Here is a 19,397-nt window from a genome sequence, read left to right as displayed (position 1 = left end):
TTCACTCTTAATTCACCTCTCTGTACACCCAATTTTTATCATTATCATTACCATCATAATCATATTTACACCCATTACTATCATTAATTGTCAGTTCATGACAACTTTTCGGAGTTTTCGACCCATTTTTTGCGCTTTGTCATACTACTTATCATAAATAATTGATTATCATGATCATTTATCAATATTTATATTCATCATGTAATTACCTATCGATTGATACATAATGTTATGGGGTTTGTAATTATGTTAAGGCGTTATCGATGTTTTTTACATAATCTTCTGATTTTTGGAACCACTTTTTCAAGGTGACCTCCAAAACGAGACATATAAGGCTTTCGCCTTAATAAAACACAAATCGGCGCTCTAGCCCTGCCCGCTTTATCTCTGCTTATCGTCTTCAAAATCGGCCCAGCGTTCCACCTGCAGAAGTGCAAATATGGAAAGATACTGCATTACATGCACGGCCGGTCAGCGGAATACGATTCGCTGACTTGAGCTGCTTTTTAACAGAGTAGCTATTTAAGCTCGAGGTTCGGCTACAAATCGTTCGCAGAATCTCAGCCGTTGCCTAGCAACCACTTGGCACAGCTCCGCCTGACTCGCGCTGCGCCTAGCTCTTACGTCACTATGCGTCGCCTGGCAACCACCTGCCATATGTCTGCTCGCGGGCGCGCCACGCTGCACCGCTGCTTCGCGTACATCGCCAAGATTCCACAGCCGTGTAGGCGGAGAAAAAAATTGGAGGACGCTTAAGCTTCGCCTTAAAAAGTGGAACGCGACAGCGTTATCGGGCCCCGGTCGCATCGCATTTTGTTTATTACCCTTCACTGCAACAGAGAACGTGGGAAAGCCAGCTTACAAAGACCAAGCTTACACCGATCCCTTTAAAGTCGGCTTCACTTTTAAACAGAAATTCATTGCTAGGGACATGTTTTTCCAGGGGCAATATAAGTCGTCTTATATTAAAATGTGAAGGCGCTAGCACCTTTGTTTTATTATTTTATTGTTTACTATTGCCCCGACGCGCGCACGTGTCCAAAACGCATTAGGCAGGCGAAGTCCCAATTTGACCTGTCGAGGATGCGAGCGCCATCTGGATATGAATTTCGCAACTGACCTATCCGAGTGCGGTGCTGTTGGTATGATAGAAATGCTGGAAAAGGGGTTTGTGCTTGAGTTTCCTCGTAACAGAACTATGTTTTCTCGTACATTCAAATTACAATCGGACGCCAGCATGTCTGCAGGTTGTGGTTAAGTCGTACTTTACCATTTTTCTGACGGATTTCACTGTGAGAACTTCAATTTTTGTTCACTAACACCTTGCGCCACGCGGAGGGCCAGCGCGGTCGGGGGTCGGGGCAGTTGGGGATGATTTTCTCTGCCACGGACGCCGACATCCACGCCGAAGCCGGATTTTCTGCGACACGGGGCCCTTAACGCTGTCGCGTTAAAAGCCATAACGTCATCTCGCGCCGCTTCGTTCGTGGCCTTCGTATAAAGCTCCGTGACGCCGCGACGGCGGCACATTGCCTAGTGTCTCTGCACCGAGCACATCGTTTGCGCCGCCTAAAAACATGGGTAGTCCGAAGAAGTACGTAACCCCCGAGGAAGAAGATGCTCGACAGGAAGCCCGTCGCACCGTTACTTGCGAACGAATGCAACGGCAGCGATCAAACCCGGAATACTGTGCTGGTGAATATTCGCCAAAGCGACAGCGAAGAGGGGGGAGATCCGAGTACCTCGAACTTATAGGGAACGCTCTTGTCTGAGTGATCGCAAGCGCCGAGAAAGTGATCCTGGCTACCGTGTCATGCGTAACTTCCAGCGTCAAGCCTACAAGTCCATGGGTGGCGCGAACGGCCGATTTCGGCGAGAGTTCTTGAACGTCGAGTTTGGTCACGGCTGCCGCGTCTGCGATCGGATATGGTTTGACATCATCAACCTGTCTACTCCGAACTCGGTTCGAGACATGGAGAAGCGCAATGTCGCCTTGCAAGTGTTGCGCGAAGCGTTTCCCACCGAAAACGACCCCGTAGAGATGAAGGTTTGCAAAAATCTTGGCATAACATAGCTTTACATAAAAACTTCGTTAAAATCTTAGCATATAACATAGCAATACATAGGAAAAACTCGGTAAAATCTTAACACAACATAGCAATAAATAGTAAAACTCAGTAAAATCTGGGCATAACATATTAATACATAGCAAAAACTTAGCAAAACTTCGTAAACCTTAGTCGACCCCCAGCTACGCTGTTTCTTCAGCCTTGCAACACTAGTGCAGGCTGCCCTCATTTTTTTTAGTTGTGAAATAATATGTTGAGAAAGGCAGAAAATCCCACCAGCTACGGCGGTTTTATATTACAGCGTACTAAGGCACTCAGCGTTTAGTTGTCTACACATTATTTCACAATAATAAGCAGGTCTTACACATGATTGCGTAGGACGGAGGCGCGGGGCTTCCCCACGGAAATACATCTTCCCTGTTACGATATACGGGAGAATTGGCATTTATCAGACACAAGCTGCCTCAGTCGGAGGGTGTACCCGCCGCGAACGGCTATGCTGCTTTGTCGAGCAAGAGGTCGCGGGTGTGATTCCCAGCCGCTACAGCCGCATTTTGATGGAAGAGGAATGCAAGAACGCTCGTGTACTTAGATTTAGGTGCCCGTCAAAAAAAGTAATCGACGATCACGATGCTCCCTAATGCGAAATTTGAGCGCAGCTGTACACGTGGTTTCATTTCGCGATATATTTGCTGGCGCGGACAGTTTGTCTCGCGCGGCACGTTGCAAACGGAGCGAAGTACAGCACCGCCTCGGTAATCTGGAGATCGCGAGAGCCAGCGCGTGGGTGACGCGTGGGCGCGATTCGCAGCATGCAGCCGCCGCCGACAAGATGAAACGGAGGGAAGTGTTCTCGTCAGGAACATTTCCCTCCGTTTACGCTCAATGTCTACGAAAAGTGTCCGCGCACCTGTCAAAGGGTCTGTCAAAGGGTCTGTCAAAGCGGCAACAACGCATGTAAGCATTGCAACGGCTCACAGCCTCTCAGCCCTGAAGGAGGAGCCGGTCGAGCTCCGAGACGTCGGGTTTTTGAATTGCATTTTGGTTACAGTTCTTCTGTTTAATTTAGACGTGTCTAAATCTACCGAAACACGTCTGGCCAAGGCACAATATGCGGCAATGTTTCTGTTGCGCTGTGTTTTAGGCTGTCGTTTCAGGTAGTGCTACGATCATTACAACTGGCGGTATATATTATTGCGATAGCAATTATATGGACACTTCCACCGGATTTCTGCCGTCGGCGTCGCCGTCGCCGTCGCCGTCGCCGTGAGGTTCCGTATAGATAAAATCTTCGCCGCGCGCCGTATGCCCGAGCGGAAGCGTGCGGGGACGCACGCTGTCACGGAGAGCGAACGCACTCAATCTCCCACGCGCAAGCAAGGAAGCGGGAAGCGAGCTTGGAGGGAGCGGGGGGGGGGGGGGGGGGGCACCTTTACTCTGCCAACAACCGCGCTCGCCGCTCGCCCCGCACCGCCTCTTATCTCAACACGGCTCTGACCTTTATGCGCTGTGCATTCGCCGCTCAGTTTCCGTTGAAGCGATAGACCGCACGTACCTTCGCCAGCTGCGGCGTATATGCGCTTGCTGCCAGCGTTTTGACAGTCGTTGTCTGCAGTAATTCAGTGTGATCTATCATGTTTGTTTGTGCGCGCTCACACCACGCTTGTTCATTCAGTTAGTAATAGTCGGGCCACATTTTCCAACGCACGCTACACATGCAATGCTGCCCGGATCGGCAGTGCAGCGCTACAGGTGTGTCCCTTCGCACGCGCTGCCCACGGGAAGCGCTTCTCATCAACACCACCGTTTCACACGCGCCTTCTCGTGGTCATCGAGTCTCTCTTCATGTCAGTCTACTTACGCCGCAGCACACCTGCTTACTTAATCAGCTCATGTTTACTACAATTCATATTGCTACCAAAGCCGCTCACCTTACTTCGTATGACATTGCTGTGTTGCTATCGCATTCATTGCTTCGCCCTTAGGGCGAAACTGTGACATTTTTATCATTAGCCTGCATTTATGTCCACTGCAGGACGAAGGCCTGCCCCTGCGATCTCCAATTTCTCCTGTCTTGCGCTAGCTGATTCCAACTTGCGCCTGCAAATTTCCTAACTTCTTCACCCCACCTAGTTTTCTGCCGTCCTCGGATGCGCTTCCCTTCTCTTGGTATCCATCCTGTAACTCTAATGGCCACCGGTTATCCATCCTACGCATTACATGGCCTGCCCAGCTCCTTTTTTTTCTCCTAATGTCAGTTATAATATCAGCTATTCCCGTTTGCTCTCTGATCCTCTCTCTTAACGTTAGGATTAACATTTTTCGTTCCATCGCTCTTTGTGCGGTCCTTAACTTGTTCTCGAGCTTCTTTGTTAACCTCCAAGTTCCTGCCCCATATGTTAGCACCGGTAGAATTGCAATGATTGCACACTTTTCAACGACAGTGGTAAGCTCCCAGTCAGGATTTGGCAATGCCTGCCGTATGCACTCCAACCCAATTTTTATTCTTCTATAACTTTCCTTCTAATGATCAGGGCACCTGTGAGTAATTGACCTAGATAAACGTACTCCTTTACAGACTCTAGAGGCTGACTGGCGATCTGTAATTCTTGCTTCCTTGCCATTCCTTGAATTTCCTTTTTTAATACCTATGAGTGCATGCTTGTGGTCTTCTATTCCTAATTATGGTATGAGTTGGCGTTATTTCAAGGTATGACGCTTCTAATTTGATGGATCACTGTGTAGCTCGCAATGGTTCAAACTTCGAATTAGAGATTGTACGTGCCCACATTTCGCGTAAATTCACATTTTAGCAAATTTCGGGTCTTGTAAAACATCGTGACCAACTGCACCTGTTACCATGATCGGGCGCCACCATGCCCAGTTTATTAATGAAGCGCTGGCGTTGTTGAATGTTTGCCTAACTAGAGTACACTTTCTTCGCGATGTGAATGAATTGTGTCCTGCCAATTTCGATTTCTCCGCTGGTTCGCGCATGCTGGCGCTGCTATCCCTGCAGAAAATTTCAGCGGAAGAAGTTATCTCTATAGAGAAGCAGGACTGACGATATGCAGAGTTCGCAAACAAGCCGCGTATCGGTGAACTCTCATTATAAGATAACGGAGCAGCATATGGCAATGCACGTTACCAAGGCAGTCTGATATCGGTAAATAAAATGTGGAACGAAGTGACTTGAATGGCTACTAATAGGCAGGTTGCGTGTTTGTAAGCAGGGCCTGTGCCCCAGCATAGTGTACGGGAAATAATGAAATAAATACCTTAATATTCCGAACATTTGTCCTTATTCGCTTCTGTGCAACGTAATTTGCGGCAAGTAACCTTTAAAAACTCAACCACGGTCATTATTATTATTTTTTAGAAATCTAACGCTAACAAAGTATGTCGTGAGTAGCTTCTCCTGACACTTGAAAGTGCCGGCGGTGACGGTGCACTTCATGGCATTACGCTCAGCATCCTATTTCACACTTACACTAGACACGATATAAACTGTGAAGAATTAAAATTAAATAACAAAATGTAATAGTTTGGCACCAAAGAGGATAGGGGAGCTGCTATATGAAACATCGGGGTGAAACGAGACAGATCAAGAGAGAAGATGTCTAGTGGAGAAGTATGATTCACGGACTGGCGATTTTGGGTTAAGTACTTTTCCCTTTCTCTGCAATGTTTTGTAGAAAACGAATAAGTATTGCTTTTGTACCTACAGTTGTAACATACTGTAATCACGATAAGCATGGAACGACAGCAGTTCCTGCACGGTTAGTAAAACTTTCGCACTCACTCGGCACTTCTTTCATAACGGCAACTTCTGCCGGAGGCGGCTGAGACTTTGCAGCACGTTGAGTGGCGTCTTCCTCAGACTCGTCTTGTAACACCAGAGCCATTGCCGCTGTATGCCCTGACGGGAGGTCCCGGCGACGCTTCGACGCGACAGTAGGGCCTTTACCCTCGGTTAATGGAACTAGGGGCATTTCCGTGCCTTCAGTCAGATCGGAGAGCTCGGATGATGGTTTCAGAGGTGCCTCTGTTGATTGCTCGGGTACTGTCTCCTGAGCTTCGGCCTCTGGGGGTTTAAGAAGAGGCTCCGGTTGCTGCGGCTGAACCATCTTGGGCTCCGCTAGTCCGCTATCATCATGAGGCTGCTCAGATTTCGACTCAAGAATGGCGGCTGCGGCGCTTTCGCGTGGGCTGGTCAGCTCGGAGGGCTCGGATGATGGTTTCAGAAGTGCCTCTGTTGATGACTCAGGCACGGTTTCCTGGCCTTCGGCCACTGGCGGTCCAAGAAGAGACTCCGGTTGCTGCGGCTGAACCATCTTCGGCTCCACTAGTCCGCTATCATCATGAGGCTGCTCAGATTTCGACTCCGGAATGGCAGCTGCGGCGCTTTCGCGTGGGCTGGTCAGCTCCGAGGGCTCGGATGATGGTTTCAGAAGTGCCTCTGTTGATGGCTCAGGCACTGTCCCCTGGGCTTCGGCCACTGGGAGTCCAAGAAGAGGCTCCGGTTGCTGCGGCTGAACCATCTTCGGCTCCACTAGTCCGCTATCATCATGAGGCTGCTCAGATTTCGACTCCGGAATGGCGGCTGTGGCGCTTTCGCGTGGGCTGGTCAGCTCCGAGGGCTCGGATGATGGTTTCAGAAGTGCCTCTGTTGATGACTCAGGCACTGTCTCCTGGGCTTCGGCCACTGGCGGTTCAAGAAGAGACTCCGGTTGCTGCGGCTGAACCATCTTCGGCGCCACTAGTCTGCTATCATCATGAGGCTGCTCAGATTTCGACTCCGGAATGGCGGCTGCGGCGCTTTCGCGTGGGCTGGTCAGCTCGGAGGGCTCGGATGATGGTTTCAGAAGTGCCTCTGTTGATGACTCAGGCACTGTCTCCTGGGCTTCGGCCACTGGCGGTCCAAGAAGAGACTCCGGTTGCTGCGGCTGAACCATCTTCGGCTCCACTAGTCTGCTATCATCATGAGGCTGCTCAGATTTCGACTCCGGAATGGCGGCTGCGGCGCTTTCGCGTGGGCTGGTCAGCTCAGAAGGCTCGAATGATGGTTTCAGAAGTGCCGCTGTTGATGGCTCGGGCACTGTCCCCTGGGCTTCGGCCACTGGGGGTCCAAGCCGAGGCTCCAAATGCTGCGGCTGCACTGTCTTCGGCTCCGCTAATCTACTATCATCATGAGGCTGCTCAGATTTCGACTCCGGAACGGCGGCTGTGGCGCCGTCGCGTACGCTGGTTTCCGGTACCGTCGCCACTAAGTTGCCATCCGTGAATGTTACGGAGCGACGACCTTGGCCCTCTCGTTTATCTGTCTTGAGCACTTCGCTGGACGTCCCCGTGGGGATACTGGACCTTCGTTGCATAACGGCTCTGGTGTGCGCTCGCGGCGTCATCTCTACAGTGGTCGTGACAACCCTGGCGCTCACCTTCGTCTCCAGGACGGGCTTCCTGAGCGGCGAGCCCGGCAATATGTTTGCTCCGCTCGGAGGCGAGACGGCGCAGGCGTACTCCACGGAGCCGGCGGGTGATCTGGGTGCACTCATGTGCACCGACAGCGTTGAGCCCTGGCGCCTCGGCATGCTAACGTCGTCTGGTTCAAACGCGGTAGAGAGCACAGATCTGTCGGGGCTCGAGAGGCTCTTGCTGCTCGCTAGGGAGAACTGGAATTCACTGCCGCTGTTGACGACGCGCCTGCAGGCGCGCACATGGGCGCCCGAGCATGTGTTGCAGGAGCCGGCGCTGAAGCTCCGCCAGGCTTGAATTTTGCTGCCACTGCGCTCGCGGGATGGCGGAGAACGGCTTCCCGTGGCGTCAATTTTGTCCTGGGCGGCCAGCTCGCTGCGGCCCCCGCGGGCCCTGTGGAGGGCCGCGTTGCTGCCGCTGCTCCGGCTGGTGGAGGCGCTAAGCGCGAACGCTCCGCCCGGCGACATGTGGCCGCCCAGGCAAGGGCGTCCCGGCGCGAGCCAGCGGTCCTGGCTGCGCGTCCCTTGCAGCACCGACCCCACACGTACCCCGGAGATGGAGACGCCCTCATGGATGACCGAATGTGGCTTGGACGGCGGGGTCGGTCGGGACGGCGAGCCAGACATGACTTCTTGCGACCGCTCTCCGGAGTACCTCTTTCTCTTCTTTCTTTCGTGGCGCTTTTACGCAAGCAATGCTTGGCTGGCGCCCCGATACTTTTGGCGGGATCTCCACGCTCCGTTTCTCCTCAGCGTTTCCGCATCCCCTGAGCGATTTGTAGTGCGAGATTCTAAGGTTGCTGATGCCGAGCTATTTACTCAGAAGGCGAATGATATTATTGAGCTTTTGTTGGTTACATTCTTTTTCACGTTTACGTTATAAAACCAAATCAGCAGGGCATCAGTACAGTGGGGTTCACACTTAGTACCGTGCTAACATACTGGGCGGTTGTACTTAGTGGTGAGTTTGGTAACGTTCCGCTTCGCAGGCCTTATCACCGTTGCAACAACACGCACAACGAGTCAAGATATAGCATTTCACAACGCCAGGAAACTTGCAGTACTTAGAAAATACACTTCGCCTGACGCTGGCGTAAACAATAAAAACGTATCGGTGAAACCAATCTTGTTTCAGTGCCGTGGAACATGGCATAACTTTTCATTCATCATATGTCATATCCTCCCCAATATGCGGTTTGCGTATGACATTAGCTTGCTCAGCAACAGCGGGTATTTACCTACAGTCAATGATTGAGTATCTGAACCGGTAAAGTATAAGGCGAAGGATTGTTATCAAAAAGTTAAAGTAGTGTCCACTATGGCTTGAAAAGAGCAAGGTAGTGATAGTAAGCCTATAGTAAACTGGATGGATGCATTCGGCAAAGCCAACTAGTCGCAGCGGACCCGAAACATGAAAATAAATTCTTCACGCGAGCAAAAAACAGGTTCGAGCGCATATGGGAGGCATTCTCAAGCAACCAGCGGTAGCTTACAGATATATTAAAAAAAATAAGACGTTATGCAGACCCAAAGCACATGTTGGAATCTGTGTGAAGCGATGCTTGCGTGAAGCGGTTAATTAGATGCTATACCACTGATACTCTTCTGCACAGCGTTTTGCAGCATACAGCTTACGCGCCTGCCAGGCAGGACACGGAGACCCTCACCACGTGACCCGCGCGACAGCATATAACACCAGTTACCTCCAAGATCGGCCCACTGTACTTAGAAGGGCCGACCATGGAGGTATAGTGCAGTAGTAAACTGCGCTGTCTCCACGATTAGCTATTTTACACGGGAAGAAGCCAACCAAGCAGACGCGTTAAAGCCCGTGAAAGAAGACATAGAAAGCTTTGATTTGGTGAAGGAATTATGCGCTTGGTGGCGTATATTTGTTGCAGTTAAGATATTACGTACTATTTGTGGTTTCACTGTGTAATTCCGTAGTGAAAAAAACCGGAAATCAACACATATCTAGGGGTAATGCAGATGGGGCTACATACAAGCCAATTCGTTAAACAAGTGCTGTCTTACCTGTGAGCTATTCAAGAAGGCGGCAGCGGCAGCCAGCAGCAGCCAGCAGCAGCCACGGCCAGGAAAATCAGGGAGGCTTCGAAAAGAGATTCACTTTAAAGGTGTTCAACGACTGCGTTCTGCCATTCCTAATTTTTACGGTCTCGTAACTTAGACAGGATAACAAAGAAAATTGAGAGGAAGATAAGGACCGCGCGAGAAGTGATGGAACGAAAAAAAAAATTCAGTGGCGGCTTAGCGGTAAATGCGAGCGAAATGCGCTAGCATTACGTCACACCTCTTTCAGTTCCGGGATCCACAAGTTAACCCGCGTTCACCACACTGTAAGCTGTTGTTCAAGAACTCACTCGAGCTCACTCACTTCGAGTCACTTCGAGTGCTGCCTTTTCGAAGAGCGAAGTGCAACTGGTGGTGGTCCGAAGCAGACGACCGTCTGTCGCGCTATATAGTATATACAGGGTGTCCCAACTATCGTCCACCAAGATATAAAAATATGCAAATGCCACGTAGCTGGACAATACGTGCAACATAAAAGTGTTTTTCCGAGCGTGAAAGAAGCCCGCGAATACAAGCAAAGCGCCTCGAGGGGCCACTCACGCGGCAATTTTGCGTGCATTTGTGGGCTTCTTTCATGCACGGAAACACTTTTATGTTGCACGTATTGAGCAACAGAAAGCTGTATCGGGAGTTCTTGATGCTGTTCCACAATTTTCTCATAGACACTTTGATAATTAAGACAGTAGTTCTTGAGTTAGATAATTAATTACAATTACCTAATTAAATCTCAGTAAGGAAAAATAACTGGTGGATACTCCACTGTACTGGAAACAATATGCACTAGGTTTTCTTCGAGTAACGCAACTGCTCTTCTTTTTTTTTACGTCTTGGTGCATGATATTTGGGACACCCTGTATATTGTTTTTACACTTTCACACTCCTAATGCCAACGCTTTGCCAAGTCTTATACCCGCATATCAATGGCGCATTTGAGAGGATTGTATAAAACCTTGTCATCTCGCTCTTCCTTTCCTCCTTCCTCCCCTCCTTCCTATCTTTCCTTCTATGTTTCTCTCGTCCTTTCCGAAGAGTAGGCAGGCGTTGTGCCCCTTCTGGTGGCAGTTGCCAGCCTTTGCTTCTCGCTTTCTCTTTCCTGTGTATATGTTTTCAAATCAAATAATAATAATAATATAAAACACCAATTTTGCCCGATTTATATGTGCTATCAGATGCATGTTAGAGAATTGTGATAGCATTTTTTGTTGCTGAATTACACAGTTGTAAACATTGATAGTTCGTTTTTATAAAATTTGCGCTTTTAACCATTCTTATCGACAAATTGATGCCCCTAAAGCAGGAATCCGCTTGCTACAGCCCCTAGGTGTTAACTTTTGATTGTAAATGCAAGAAACCTCATCAAATTTGTAGCAGTGGTTGTCGAGAAAAACGATTTCTCCTTTCCCGTGCGTTTACGTGAGAGACCCCCAGCTAAAGCTTCCTCTTAAAAGCGATGGCAAGGTATAGCCAGGGTCCTTCAATATTTTTTAATCATAAAGGCATAGGACCCTGGTTTAGCGTTGCTCTGGAGCTTCTCGAACGGTGTCTTAAAAGTATGCGGGGGCAACATCTTGGTGGCTACACGGCACACGAGGCTACTTCTACAGGGCAGCAGAAACTACCGCTGCCGATCTGAATGAACGGAACGCGAAGGTACGTCCACTTGGCGTCGTCATTTCGTGTGCTTGGCGCAGCGGATCTTCCGTGCCTCTAGAGACCTTCGATCACTCCATGCGCGAGCCGCGCTTGCACCGTCTATGGCGTGACAGCAATGCGGCGTCGCCAACGCGCCTCGAGTGTCCATATAATTTCTATCGCGATAAAATGATAGGTGCAAGATTAAGAGACAGGAAGACGACAATGTGGATCAGAGAAAGAACGGAACGAACTGATGTTCTAGACAAGATTACGAGGAAAAAAAGTGCAGTTAGACCATTAGTGTAATGTGTTAGGCAGATAACCGGTGCTTCACCAGAATAGCAGAATTGTAGCCAAGAAGTAGAAAACACAGTCGAGGGCACCAGATAATTCGGTGGTGTAAAGAGATGAGATAATATGCAGACGTAGGCTATAGAGTCTGCCGTTGCGAGACAGGAATAATTGGATATTTCAGGGAGAGGCCTTCGTCCTGCGCTGGACATAATAATATAGGATGATGATGTATCCCGCAAAGTGCATGCTATTCTCGTTGCCAGTGCGTAAAAAAATAAACGAAAGCCTCACTCGTATAGTGGGCGGCTGAGAAAGCGAACGCTTCCTAATTGAAGTGAACGGTGGTTGAACAGAGCAACGTCGCTGGAGCCCTTATTCAATTCTCTAAGTTCAATTCAAAGCTCTTATTCAATTCAAGCATCCTTCTTCATATGCACTTATGTCTTGCTTGGCTTCCTAATAAGCCGCGCAACGTCAACAGCCAGTTTGGCTTGTTTGGTCCGTCGCCGTTAAAATTACAAGAATCCCTTTTAAACGATACTGGGGCGTTCATTACTCCCTTCGCTTGTGTACACAATAATTGCTGTTGAGTTCTTATGAGCGGCGAAAACGCCCACATTAGTTGCCGTCTGAGTTTCTTAAATTCGCTTATTATGTCGGCAGCCGACGAGTGCGCATACGCAGTGTACGAAAGGCGGCCAAGGCGAATGCGGCGACGGAGAGTAGAGAACGACAGAGAAACGTCGACGATGTGGGTGACTGACAAATGCTACGGAGAGAAGGCGATCTCGAGGTTGCGGTGCTCGCAAAAAAGCGAACGCATCTGACCTTCTTATTCACTTGAGTCCAACGCGAACTATCGAATCACGGCTCAACTTGCTTTTTTTAAGATGAGGTTCTACAATGTTGAAGAAATACCAATCCCCTTGGATTTTCTAGACTTGGTCCTAGTTAAGGTTCTTTTGTTTTGAATAAGGCTAATTAAGAACACTTGAACACCAGCCAAACAAAGCCAACAAAGCTTGCAGCGCAGACTTCCATCATCCTTAATTGCAGCGACCGTCAGCGCTAAACGCGCGCTTCGAGCAAAACACAAGCGATGCAGCGACTCATGCAGCTCTGCATTAGTCGCAAGCTCCGAGTGCCCGCTGTCCAACCTACTACGACAGCGAGTTCACTATATGGGAAACTCTTGCACGAACAGTAAAAACGGTAACCTCAAGGAACAGACTTTGACAGATTTACAGCGTGGCATCACACGGCGTAGCTACATTCTGTTAGCGATGCACATTCACTGCGCCGGAATCACGGCCATCATGTATTCAGCGTGGTTAGCGCGAAAGCTAGTTCCAATACTTAGGCAACATTAACAGCACGGTTACGACGCGGCACGAATTAAATTGACGCACCGACGCTAGGCGAAGCTGCGCCCAAAGAAGTACTCAACAATCCGTTGAGTAAGGCTTCCTGAGCTCGACCAAAGCGGGATGGGCAGCTCTTGCGTTGCTAATAACTACCTGCCTGACAGGAAGTCGTGAAACACGTATTTAACCCGTCGAGGTCTCTCGTTTTCTTAACCTGCAGCTTCAAAACTTTCTTCACAGGCTCATGGTCCGAGCGTAAAGTTTACCTTTGCAGGAGTAGTTCCTGCTCGGATTGTGATGCATAGCGTTTAGAAGAGAGGTGTACCTTTGCCACGTGTCTTTGTCAAAAATATGCAGGCTAGTGGACCCATATTCGAAGAAGGCGCGGGTCCGCGCCGGAGCGCTACGACCGCCGGCGCGCGCTCAGGACAAGATTATTGAGGTTGAGAAGGCAGCCACGATTAGCCACGATTGGTCGTTGTCAACCCGCAGGTGAGGGTGTCGCACAATCGCATAATATGACATGCACCAGTTGCTTTACTTTTTTTTTTGCACTTCTCTGCGCTTTGATGTTGCTTATCTAGGCAACTGATCGAAAGGCTGTCGCTCTGCCCACACGGCTAAATATTAAAGTTGTGACATGTGCAGTGCACAAACCTGAATCTCGAATAAAGTTACACGTTCAGTACGACGAGTCGTACCAGGTCACGACGGCCGTATTCCGAAGTGGGAAACATCCAGAGACGCCCGTGTCCTTAGATTTAGGCGCACGTTATAAACCCCCGGTGGTTGAAATAATCCGTAGCCCTCTAATACGACGTTCGTCATAACCAATTGCGCAGTTGCAGGAGGTTAAATCCCGCAATTTAAGTTTAATCTTAATGTAAACACAATTCTATGCATTGCATTTAGTTGTATAGGATTTAATTACCCGTTTCACTAAAACTTCGCTTCACATAATTTTTCGTATGCCTTGAACCTGTATTTGTTGTGCTTATAATGTGTGCGGTGTTCCATTAGCAAAACGTGAGTACAAAGGAGCCGTGTGGAAAACCGCATCTGCTGAATTTTGGCTCAGAGGCCGCTTGTAATGATTAACTTAACAACAGCTTCTCCGCAACATTATTCTATATGCGGCGGAACAAACTTTACAGGCAACATGAGGCTTATAGCGCATGAAAAGACAAGGACGAACGAAGAGGTGACACACACAGGAGCCTGGCTCGTCTGCACAGAAGGCTACTGGTTGCACAAGTAAGTGCCACCGGGAATCCATCCACGGTCACCAGGCGCCTCCGGGAGTATTCAAGGCTGATCGACCAAACGACGGAATCGTGGTGGCAGGTTCAACTCAAGGACTTGCGTCGGTTCCTCCCCGACAAGTTGCCTGCGCCAAAAGGGAAAGTTCACTTCCTTCAACGGGAAAGTGTTCCTCACGACGTGCAACGCGTGCTCTCCCTAGGGCCCAAGTTCGCCGTCGAAAAACGGAGGACCCCTCCGGAGCTCCTGTCTCTCGTCAGACAGGTTTCCCAGCGCGCCGCCGGAGAGGACGCTGTGCGTTGTGTGTCGGACGGTGTCGATGCCTTGATCCACAGTAAGCCAGCGGTTCCAAAGGTATCTGTAAAACGCGTAGCCTCTTTCTTGAAGGACAACAAGCTGTGTGTATTACCCTCAGATAAGGAGGGGGGTTTTGCGGTGTTGTCTCATGAGGCCTTCAACGAAAAAGCATTAGATGCAGTAAAAAAAGTTTTTGTCCCATGTAAGAACCTGTGCGTGTCGAAGGTGAAAGCGAAAGCCAAGAAGCTTTGTAAACGCCTGCGTTTAGATGGTGTTTTGAAGGGTATAGGTGCCAGCAAGCTTGATTGCCTTGATGTGTTCTTTAGTGTAAAGACACACAAGATGGACGCACCTTTTCGAGCCATTGTGTCTGAAAACGGCACCTGGCAGAAATGTATAGCATTGTATCTCCAAAAAATGCTGAAAATGTTGCCAATTCAGGACCCGTTTCTTGTAAATAACTCTGATGTGATACTGGATTACTTCAGGTCATCCACACCTAAGAATATTAAGGCCTTCTCTGTAGACATAGCAGACCTGTTTTATTCCTTACCGCATTCAGGTCTGCTCTCCAGTGTTCAGTGTTCTATTGACACTTTTGGAAACGTTGCCTTCACGAACGCAACCGGGATGTCGAATGACAGTTTCTTAGAACTTCTTAGTTTTTATCTTCGGTCTACTTTCATTCTGTGGGAAGGGCAGCCTTGTATACAGAAGGAAGGAATTTGCATCGGATCCTGTATAGCTCCCATCCTCAGCGACATATTTTTAGCAGAACTAGACAAGAACATGAGTGGTCGGCTTCCAGATTTTAAGATTCTCAAAAATTTTAGATACGTCGATGACTTTTTAGTTCTACTTGACTGCAGCTCTGACTGTTTTGATTTTTTAACCACTAACGCACTTTCTTTTATACGCGAGGGTTTATCTCCTTTAAAAGTAACGCATGAACTGCCGATTGACGGAAGTATTCGCTTTCTTGACATTAAGTTTTTATTTTGCAACGACCATGTACGCTGGAAGTACGAGCCCCGCGCGAACAAGCCACTGCTCCCATATCAGTCCGCGCACTCTAAGTTGGTTAAGAGGGGAATAGCAAAAACATGCTTGTCAAGCGCGTTATGCAAGTCGTGCCCTGAGCAGATGACCGACAGCTTCAATGATCAGATCCTCCGCCTTCGTTCGGCAGGTTACCCTATACATGTCCTAATTAGCGTCGCTGAGAGTCTGCTCAAGTCGAATGTTATTAAAGAATTCTTCCAGCATGCATTGTGTAGATAAGAAGAACGTGGCTGTCATCCCGTATATCCACGGCCTATCACACCGTTTAAAGAAAATAGCTCAACGTGCGAGTGTTAGGGTTGTCTTTTCAGCATCTACAAAATTGCAATGTCTGTGCAGACTAACCAGACCAGACCTGCCTGAGAACGCATGTGCACAAAGAAACACCAGGACCCGTTTGTTGAATGTGCAGGAGCAATCGTTTACAACCTTCCTTTAAAGTGTGGAAAAATTACGTGGGACAAAGCGGAAGGTGCCTCAACGAGCGTTTAAGGGAACATCGGTATAATGTAACAGGAAAGCGGGGTGGGTTCCTCGACGCTCACTGCAGGCATTGCAAGTGGGCTGATGCTGGGGCGGATGATAGTGACCGCTCGACGTGCGCTCCAGAATACAGAGACTGCTCTATCGTGGGAAGAGCACGAGGAAGAATAACTCGCGAAATTATCGAAGCAGAAATGATTGATAGGCTCGGGGATAACTGTATTTCACAACCATCACTTGCCCTTTCCCGCAAAGAGCTAGCCTATCTGCGTAATGGTATGTAAAGTATTTTTTGTAAACGGCGCATGTATGATGATGTACGCGAAACAGTTGTATATATGTGTGGGTCCTTTGCTCGAAATAAATATTGTTGCAAGTTAGCGCCTGTGTGTGTCACCTCTTCGTTCGTCCTTGTCTTTTCATGCGCTATAAGCCTCACGAAGTCTATCTCTACCCGCGCACCTCTCGACACTTTTTTACCGTAACCAACATCAAACGTCGTCTTCGTTCGTCCCCGTGACGTCACACCGTAGCCGTAAACGTTTTACGGCGTGCATTCGCATGAACTGCTGTTCGGCATAGATTTCGGCATAGATTGGGAACGCTGCAGTTCAACAAACACAAACAGTGCATGACAGTAAAGCCGTGAACTGACCCGACTTTGGCTACTTCAATTCCTGAAATCATGTACCTTCATTTGAATATAATCCGAACTTTCTTACGTACCCTGTGTGTAATGTAGTTATGTGAAAGGACTTTCTGTTTTATACTTTAGTGCATCCAGGTGACTGGACTTCGCGTTGCTGTGTTTATGAGTTGACTTTCAGTTTTAGTCTGGCATCAGTGTATTTATGTGTCTGGACTTTGTGTAATTGTGATTTGAAGTTAACTTTTAGTTTTAATGAGTTGATGTTAATTCTTAGTTTTTTATTTTTCTTCTCGTGGAGTAGCCGACGCCAAATAAAGGCGCCGAATAAAAAAGAAAGTCCTGACCTGTGCGGTGCATCGACATATAAATCACATGTAATTACGTGTAGGATTGGGTATGATGACAATGAATACAGTTGCACGCATCGTGTACTGTAGCATTTAACTAACCACTTTAACGAAAGCTTCGCTACACACTGGTCCCAACATGTACTTCCCCGAGCAAAAGTATACACGGACTATGGACTTCGCGATAAAGCCGGTTTTCTTCTCAGTCAAGAATTGTAACTAAAAATTGAAGACTGGCGTCCAAACGTGGCATTGGAAACTTTCCCCGCGCACTTGTCAATTTCCGTTTGCGCGTCTGAATTACGAATCAAATTCGTATTTTTCGGCAAGCCTGAGGTTCGTACGCATTGTTGCTTACGGGGGTACGTTTGGATCTGCATAACTCGTTTTTTTTCTTATTTTTGTATTTGCAATACGCGTGCATTGGAATCGTCGCCTCGCGTGTTTCGCATTTCACCGATTTCTTGCTTCGGCACGCTATTGCACGAACTCGCACACGCCCAGTGCTCCACTTAGAACAGTGTTTCTCAAACCGCGGGTCATCACCCCCAAATGGGTCGTGAGCCTGGAAGTCACGGAGGGCCCAGCTATCACTATCACCAATGACGTCAATGCCCTTTACCAACCTTTGACGTCATGCAAGCTTTAAACTATCCGCTTCCCTCTTCCCACTGCTTCGTTTATCGTAGCGAGACGAATAAATATTATCTGGCAGCTATAGCCGAAGAAATGCTATCGTAATTAAAATCCGGGCCTCAAGGTCTAAACTACATCCGTCTCATTAAACCACATGAATAAATCAATTCTTGTCAAAAAACATTTACAAGCACTTTTGGTAGCTCTCTGTTGTGGTTATGTCTATTAAATAAATTAAATATAAATGTATCCGCGGCACTGAAAAAAAAATTAGAAGGCTGACAAGATGGAGGGTCATAGTAGGTTTGGTGATAATAAAAGGGGTCACGTACTGGAAAAGTTTGAGAACTACCGACTTAGATGGTTCGCATTTCCGCAGCTTGGCATGCCAGCGAGCTCTCTCTAGCTTTTATAAGCACTTACTGACGCGAAGGAAGCTAGCAGACGTAGCAGCGGTGCTCCAACTTTCGGAGGTGGCAACAGAAACTAGGCAAAAAAAAAAAGAAAAAAAAAAGAAACAGACGATTCCAAAACGGGGGCGGGGAATAAGTAATTGCGTGCAGTTCTTCGAAAACAATAAAACACGCACGCACGGGCGGCTCGGCTGGATCCTCAACATGTGGCGTAAGCAACCCCGCCTTTTTTCTCCCGCCGACGCCATTTTTTTCCCCCGGTATTTATTTTTCATACGGACGAACAGTTTCGGGTCGTTCGAGCCGAAAACGTTTGAAAAATTAGGGGGAAAACGAGAAAACAGAGGAAAATGACGAAGATTCACGAAAAAACTCCGCGTGAGGAAAGGGGGCCGGCCAAACATTGCGAAAGAGATTTTAACAAAAAAGAAGAAAAAAATGAGAGAAGGAAAACAGGGAAGGGGGGGGGGGGAGGTTCGCGTTGCTTCGGTCGAAGAAAAAAGTGGGTCAAATTCATCGCTCGTTTGTCTACGTTCGTCTTGTGTATTGTTTAGGTTGTAATCTTTCTTTGTTTCTTTTCTCCTTTAGCCTTGCCCGGTTCTGTCGGGCCGAAAACGTGGCCGGCCGCCGGCGTGCGTGACGCTGGTGGTTTTCCGGTGACGGCGGGAGTAATTTCATCTTCCGCCTGTATGTATGTGCATGTAGAAGGAAGAATACCAGAGAGGTATACGTTCTGCGTTCGATTCTCTCCTGTGTGTGCGCATGTTCGCGCATGCGTACACGGGGTGTGTCTGTACGTGCGTGCGTGCGTGCGTGTGTGTGATGTCTGTACGGGTGTACGTGTTTGCCAGTGATTACGACTTGTGTGCGTGCGTGCGTGTTCTCCTAGTAGCCGCTGCGTACACACAGGTCGCGCCCAGGCCGCGCACGTGAAAGCACGCGAGGAACGGATAGGTCAACGAGATAATTACCTCGCGTTCTACATTGCGTGAACCAGCACTTTGTCAAATTGTAACGTGTACTTGTAGCTTCGATATATATATATATATATATATATATATATAGACAGGGCACGTGTCCCAACTACTATCATGCGCGAAGATGTAAAAATATGCAAATGCCACGTAGCTGGACGGAACCATCCAGCTACGTTTGCCGTCGCTTGGAGATATCAAATTATTTTTTGCATGCCGCCGAATCACATAATTAGCCCTAATTATTTAATCACTTTCTCAAATATTGTAATTAGAAGGAAAGTGCCAATGAGAAAATTGTAGAGCAGCATGTAAAACTCCTAATACAGCTCTCTGTTACGTTCCTATT

General features: G+C 48.2%; 1 protein-coding gene across 1 annotated transcript; it reads right to left on the bottom strand.

The window, feature by feature from the left end:
* Positions 1–400: 400 nt before the first annotated feature.
* Positions 401–8,170, bottom strand: LOC119431535 (proteoglycan 4-like). Its single transcript, XM_037699017.1, has 2 exons — positions 5,872–8,170; positions 401–423 (listed from the first exon to the last, which is right to left on the bottom strand). The coding sequence occupies exons 1-2, from the start codon at positions 8,168–8,170 to the stop codon at positions 401–403; spliced, it is 2,322 nt and encodes a 773-aa protein (XP_037554945.1).
* Between the last annotated feature and the right edge of the window lie 11,227 nt (positions 8,171–19,397).

The sequence above is a fragment of the Dermacentor silvarum genome, chromosome 10 (genome assembly GCF_013339745.2).
Source record: "Dermacentor silvarum isolate Dsil-2018 chromosome 10, BIME_Dsil_1.4, whole genome shotgun sequence".
Lineage (NCBI taxonomy): Eukaryota > Metazoa > Arthropoda > Arachnida > Ixodida > Ixodidae > Dermacentor > Dermacentor silvarum.
This window is presented reverse-complemented; position numbering and strand designations above follow the sequence as displayed.